General features: G+C 54.4%; 1 protein-coding gene across 1 annotated transcript; it reads left to right on the top strand.

The window, feature by feature from the left end:
- Window positions 1–3,645: 3,645 nt before the first annotated feature.
- Window positions 3,646–4,811, top strand: ID1 (inhibitor of DNA binding 1). Its single transcript, XM_086332556.1, has 2 exons — window positions 3,646–4,171; window positions 4,352–4,811. Exons 1-2 carry the CDS (start codon window positions 3,749–3,751, stop codon window positions 4,391–4,393), a joined length of 465 nt encoding a protein of 154 aa, XP_086188682.1. The 5' UTR covers window positions 3,646–3,748; the 3' UTR covers window positions 4,394–4,811.
- The last annotated feature ends 2,109 nt before the right edge of the window (window positions 4,812–6,920 follow it).

The raw sequence follows: 6,920 nt of genomic DNA, 5'->3' as shown, positions 1-6,920 counted from the left end.
CAAGCCAGGCATCAGCAATACGTGAACCGTGAACTTCCAGGTGTTCAAGCTGGTTTTAGAAAAGGCAGAGGAACCAGAGATCAAATTGCCAGCATCCGCTGGATCATGGAAAAAGCAAGAGAGTTCCAGAAAAACATCTATTTCTGCTTTATTGACTATGCCAAAGCTTTTGACTGTGTGGATCACAATAAACTGTGGAAAATTCTGAAAGAGATAGAAATACCAGCCCACCTGACCTGCCTCTTGAGAAACCTATATGCAGGTCAGGAAGCAATAGTTAGAACTTGACATGGAACAACAGACTAGTTCCAAATAGGAAAAGGAGTACGTCAAGGCTGTATATTGTCACCCTGCTTATTTAACTTATATGCAGAGTACATCATGAGAAACGCTGGGCTGGAAGAAGCACAAGCTAGAATCAAGATTTCTGGGAGAAGTGTCAATAACCTCAGATATGCAGATGACACCACCCTTATGGCAGAAAGTGAAGAGGAACTAAAAAGCCTCTTGATGAAAGTGAAAGAGGAGAGTGAAAAGGTTGGCTTAAAGCTCAACATTCAGAAAACGAAGATCATGGCATCTGGTCCCATCACTTCATGATAGATGGGGAAACAGTGGAAACAGTGTCAGACTTTATGTTGGGGGGCTCCAAAATCACTGCAGATGGTGATTGCAGCCATGAAATTAAAAGATGCCTTACTCCTTGGAAGGAAAGTTATGACCAACCTAGACAGCATATTAAAAAGCAGAGACATTACTTTGCCAACAGAAGTCCGTCTAGTCAAGGCTATGGTTTTTCCAGTGGTCATGTATGGATGTGAGAGTTAGACTGTGAAGAAAGCTTAGCACTAAAGAATTAATGCTTTTGAACTGTGGTGTTGGAGAAGACTCTTGAGAGTCCCTTGGACAGCAAGGAGATCCAACCAGTCCATCCTAAAGGAGATCAGTCCTGGGTGTTCAATGGAAGGACTGATGCTGAAGCTGAAACTCCAGTACTCTGCCCACCTCATGTGAAGAGTTGACTCATTGGGAAAGACCCTGATGCTTCGAGGGATTGGGGGCAGGAGGAGAAGGGGACCACAGAGGATGAGATGGTGGGATGGCATCACCGACTCGATGCACTTGAGTTTGGGTAAACTCCGGGACTTGGTGGTGGACAGGGAGGCCTGGCGTGCTGCAATTCGTGGGGTCGCAAAGAGTCGGACACGACTGAACGACTGACCTGAACTGAATGAATAAATATTCTAATTTCCTCTGGTTGGTCCTTCCAATTCTTTAGCAATTCTTTTGCATAGCAAAATGTTCTCTCCAATCATTAGAGGGGGTTCCAGGTGGCACAGTGATAAAGAATCTGTCTGCCAATGCAGGAGACACAGTTTGATCCCCGGGTTGGGGAAGGTGCCCTGGAGTAGGAAATGGCAACCAGGTCCAGTATTCTTGCCCAGAAAACCCCATGGACAGAGGAGCCTGGTCGGCTACAGTCTGTGGGGTCACAAACAGTCAGATAGGACTGAATCACTGAGCGCACACACACAAACAAGACCTAGGGAGTTGGGAGAGTTTGGCGGTGGTGGTGGTGGTGGTGGGGTGTTAAGGGGATGGATGGAGGGGTCCAGTTAATTAATTAGTGATCTCTCTCCTTTGAAGCTGGTCTCGGGGATCAGTTTTCCTGGTTTCCAGATGTGGAGGCAGGGAGCTGGTTTATCGGCCCCTCCCCCCAAAACAGTGGGAAGAGGAAACTTGCTGATACTTAGTGAATTAATTGCAGGGGGAGAAGGGGCCATAACATCATCCTCTCCTTTGTGAGCACAGTATTTTAGCCTGGCTAATGCTGTGTGACTTAGGAGGGCTATTCTAAGCCTCAGTTTCTCCTCCTCTAGCCTACTTACGGTTCTTGAGGCCGACTGCCTACCCTGGCAGGAAAGCACTGCATGGCAATCAAGTGCCCTTGTTATCATAATGCAGCCATTACAACAGCTCAGGGTCCTGGGAAGCTTTTTGAGCTCAGTTTCCTTCTTTGTATAAAGAAACCAAAGGTGTCTCTGGTAGCTCAGCCATAAAGAATCCGCCTGCCATGCAGGAGACCCCAGTTCCATCCCTGGATGGGGAAGATCCTCTGGAGAAGGAAATGGCAATCCACTCCAGTATTCTTGCCTGAGAAACCCCATGGGCAGAGGAGCCTGGCGGGCTACAGCTCATGGGGTCACAAAGAGTCCGACACGACTTAGCAACAACAACATAAAGATGCCGGGATCGGGTAAGTTTGATAAAGCAAACTCTTCACCCAGTGCCTGGCTGGAAGGGAATATTATTCTTACGAACGGAATAATTCATCACCTTTATCATTACCGAAATACCAGGCAGACATTAGGGCTCAGAGAGGGCCGGAGAGGGTTACTCAGCTAAATTCACCCAGCAGCAAAGTTGGAATCCGAAGTCTTTCCCCAGGCGGGAGCGGGGAACTAGAGAGGTGGAAAGAGGGGTGGTGAAGAAACCTCTCAAGCGGCCCGAGCTGTGGGCCTGGTGGAGAGATTCCCAGGTGTGGGGCCGGGAGGTAAGGTGACCCTTGCTCAGCGACCGCGCCCGCGAGGAGCGCATTCCCAGGCTTCCCACCCGAGGTCTGCAGGTGACTGGCCGGGCTGGGGTAGCTAGGGAGCTCTGAGGCCCGGTTTGCCGTCTCCATGGCGACCGCCCTCAAGGCGCCAGCCTGACAGCCCGTCCGGGTTTTATGAATGGGTGACGTCACGGGCCTGGCGTCTAACGGTCTGAGCAGCTTGTTCAGACGCTGACACAGAGCAGCCCCGGGAGTGGGGGGTTGGGGAAGAGTGGGAGGGGGACGACGAGAGCTCCGCAGCTGCCGCGCCGTGGGAGGGAGACCCTGATCCCAGCGGTCTTTGGGGGAAAAAAACCAAAAAGGGGGGGGGGAATTAATCACTTAATGATGCAGATTTGGGGCTGCAAATTCAGGGGAGAAATCAGGGAAGACAGCCCACTCTGGGTGCCTTTTTCTTGCTCAGGTCCCAGGGGCCCAAGCTTCCAGTAGTAGAGGAAGATTTTCCAGAATTAATTGCTTCCATCCTGAGGTGCCTGGGTAAGACTGCCCGGTCCCAGGAACAGTCACCAGCAGCGTTCTCTGGGAATTGGGAAAGGAGAACGCCCCCAACCCCTCCCGGGGGTGGGCAGAGTGTAGACGGCCAGCTTTAAATATCAGCTCAAATATTGGGAAGATCAGAGTCCCAGAGGTAATCTTCCAATAGGGTCCAGAAGCCCAGGCTGCTTCTCCATCGGGACCTCAGTTTCCCTCATCTGTAAAATGGGGCTGGAGAAATGAAAACATATCCCTGAGAAAACTGATTCTTGGAATCTTTTCGTGATCAGTAATAACCGGTTTCGCCTTCTGGGCAGCCCTCGCCTCCACTAGCCATCTTGTCCCCCGCCTCCCACTCTCTCTGTTCTTGCGACTCAAGTCGCTTTTCCACGCGGGTGAGGGTGCTCTAGGGGAGCTGGAGGCGGGACGCAGAAGCCCTCCAGGCCACGCCCTTAAGCCTTCCATTGGCTGTTTTTGAACATCTGAGCCCGCCCCCCCAGCAAGGGGCGGGGAGGCGCGCGGTATCTTTATAAAAGTCGGGTTGGGGAACTCGAGTTGCGCTTTTGCACTGCAGTCTTTTTCGCGTCCGCGGCTTTTTTTCCCCACTACCGGCGTCCTCTTCCTCCTCCGTCCGCTTCGTTTTCTCCCGACGCCGGCATCATGAAGGTCGCCAGTGGTAGTGCCGCGGCCGCCGCGGGCCCCAGCTGCGCGCTGAAGGCCGGCAAGGCGGCGGGCGGCGCGGGCGAGGTGGTGCGCTGCCTGTCCGAGCAGAGCGTGGCCATCTCGCGCTGCGCGGGCGGCCCCGGGGCGCGCCTGCCGGCCCTGCTGGAGGAGCAGCCGGTGAACGTGCTACTCTACGACATGAACGGCTGCTACTCGCGCCTCAAGGAGCTGGTGCCCACCCTGCCCCAGAACCGCAAGGTGAGCAGGGTGGAGATCCTCCAGCACGTCATCGACTACATCTGGGATCTGGAGTTGGAGCTCAACTCGGAATCCCACGTCGGGACCCCCGGGGGCCGGGGGCTCCCCGCCCGGGCTCCGCTCAGCACTCTCAACGGCGAAATCGGCGCCCTGGCGGCAGAGGTGAGGTCCGAGTTGGAGTAGGAGATCACTTTTCTTCTACGGAAGGGGACACTTGAGGCTCAGAGCGGGAGGGAGTGCTTGACCCTATATTCGCCCCATCCTTTCGGGCACCTAGGTGCTCAAGGATGCCCAAATAGATAGTTAAAAAAACGACAACAACTCTTCTCTCTCTTTTCACAGGCGGCGTGTGTTCCAGCGGACGATCGTATCCTGTGTCGCTGAAGCGCCGCCCTTGGGAGCCGGCAGACCCCAGCCCTCCAGGGGGCGAGAGGAATAAGTGCTCTCTGGTCCTTCCAGGCGCCTCGCCGGAGCTGGGGAGGAACAAGAACGATTGGCGGCCACCGGGGCGCTTGCAGGATCCAGCCCGGGTCTGGGGGACTGACAGGGCAGGCTGACCCTCCCTCCTCACCCACCAGCCACCAGAGACGTGGGGGAGTCCCCCTCGTGTGTTTCTATTTTTTGAAAAGCGGACATTTAAAAAATGGTCACGTTTGGTGCTTCTCAGATTTCTGAGGAAATTAATTGCTTTGTATTGTATATTACAATGATCACCGACTGAGAATATTGTTTTACAATAGTTCTGTGGGGTGTTTTCTTTTTTGGTTGTTGTTATTAAACAAATACTTTAGATGGTGATAAAGCTGCAGTGACTTCTTGGATTGATGGGAGGGACCTGGGCTGGCGGTGACCCCTGACCCTTTTCACAGCTGCTGCTGGGGGAGGGGACGGGAAGGCCACATCTGGACCGTCGCTTTTACCGACCTGAAATGAGTGTTTCCGGTGTCTTTAAAATCTATTCTTCCCCCCCACCCCGCCCCATCCCTGGCTATTTCCCCGCTCCCCAGTGTCATAAAATTAAATCCTTCAGACTTTTAGGGTTTCTCAAAGTGGTCCTGGGGCCATCTGGGTCACCTGGGGAGGTTGTCAAATGCAGATCAACCTACCAAGGCCCTCTTTGGGTTGAAGAGTATCAACAAGTCGGTTACTTGGGAGAACCAGGTCACTGGACCTGCATGTTGGCTTAAATGGAGATAGTGAGAACCTCAGCTTGTCGGGGACAAGACTTCCAACTTGCCCCATTCCCCAGGAGGAGGCGCCTCCCCCCTGGGCCACCAAACCCTGGATCCCAGCAGGCTGCCCCAGGGCTTCAGCTTTGTCCAAGTGGGTGAGCAAGTTGGCAGAACCAGACCAGTCACAGCTGCTGGGCCACCTGCTCTCGGGTCTGGACTCTGCCCCCTCACCCTGGCCAGGCTGTGCCAGCAGCCCAGGGCTCCTGTGTGGGCTCTGAGGAGGAGTGGGCGAGTAAGTCCACAGCTCCTGAGCCAGAAAATGGTGTCGTTGGCAAGGGCCTATCTGCCTGGACATGTGTGTGGGTTTGTACTCACGGGGGAGTGCACATGAGTGTCTGGGCCTGTGTGACATGAGTGAACTGGTAGTTACCCTGTGGGGCTGGGTCATCTGTTGGTGTGCAGGCTTGGGGGTGTGGATGAAGATACACGTGGGGATGTGTGCAGAAGGGCAAATGTGAGCGCATGTGTTCTGCAGATAAGTGAGCCAACTCCAGCTGTTTGGGCTTGTGGGCTCTGCTGGAATGCATGGTGGCACCTCTGCCTGGATCCGGCTTGATGGTTGGGTGTGAGCGTCCGGGGACTGAAGAACCGCATGGGGTGTCTAAATGTGTTCTGTAGATCGGCTGGCATTCCTGGGTCTCTGCTGATCTGGGGATAGCGGTGAGGGGGAGCTTTTCATAGGCAAACGCTTCCTCAGAAGTTTAAGTACCAACTTTCTGGGCAATTGTTAGACCCGTGGGGACACCAACAGTCAGTACCCCTACCAGGCAGCTGCCAGGCATTACACAGGGAGAAACAGCCCCAGAAAGGGCAAAGAACCTGTCCCAGAGAGGGCAAGGACTGTTAATATGTTTTGTCAATAAAATAAATAGCACCTAGCACCATGAGCCTGACTGTACGCCCAGCCGTTTACATAAAGGATTTTGTGGATCCTTGTGGAGCTAACAGCAGGATTGCGAATAACAATAACAATGAAGACTGCCTATTGAGCACTAACACTAAGCCAGGTACCACCTCCTCCCAGAGCACATTCTAGACTTTATCAAAGGGAACAGTATTTGAAGGTAAATCGTGTGCTTTGCTACTGCCCCCTCAGCTCACCACGGGCTGCTGTTTGACAGCATCAACTTCACAGAACTGCTGTAGAGAATAAATGAAATAGAGCACTTAGCACGCAGTGTTTGATAGCTATAAATTATCATTATTAATTGTCGCCTGTACGTCCTTGGAGTGTCCTCAGAGTCACACGTGTGCACTCCCTCCCTCGAGCCCCCTTCCCAGCCGCCCACCCACCGGGCCGTGGGCGTGTCCCCGCGAGGACCCGCTCACGGCAGGGCCCTTTTCCAGGGGAGGAAGGGGCTGTGCCGAGCCGGGGGTAGGCGGGCCACCTCCTCCCCAGTGCAGGCACACTCTGGCTTCCACGTTTCCCTCTTTTCCCCTTTGGCCCAGGCCCAGCCCATCTGGAGGCCGGCTCGGCGGCGGCCTGGGAGCGTTTCCATCAGCTGGGCCCGAGGAATGCGGAGCTATTTAACCTGAGCATCCCCAGGTGTACGGAGGCGCCTGGCTGTCTGGGGCCCGCCGCCTTTGGCACGGCCGCGCTAGACAAACAGCGCGCCGCCCCCGCCCTGCCCCTCCGCCCGCAGCTGCAGCCGGGCCTGGGAACGGGCGGGCGCCGGCGG

Source organism: Bos grunniens, chromosome 13, assembly GCF_055505025.1.
Source record: "Bos grunniens cultivar Pamir isolate PY7600 chromosome 13, Bosgru_T2T1.0, whole genome shotgun sequence".
Taxonomy (NCBI): Eukaryota; Metazoa; Chordata; class Mammalia; order Artiodactyla; family Bovidae; genus Bos; species Bos grunniens.
This window is presented reverse-complemented; position numbering and strand designations above follow the sequence as displayed.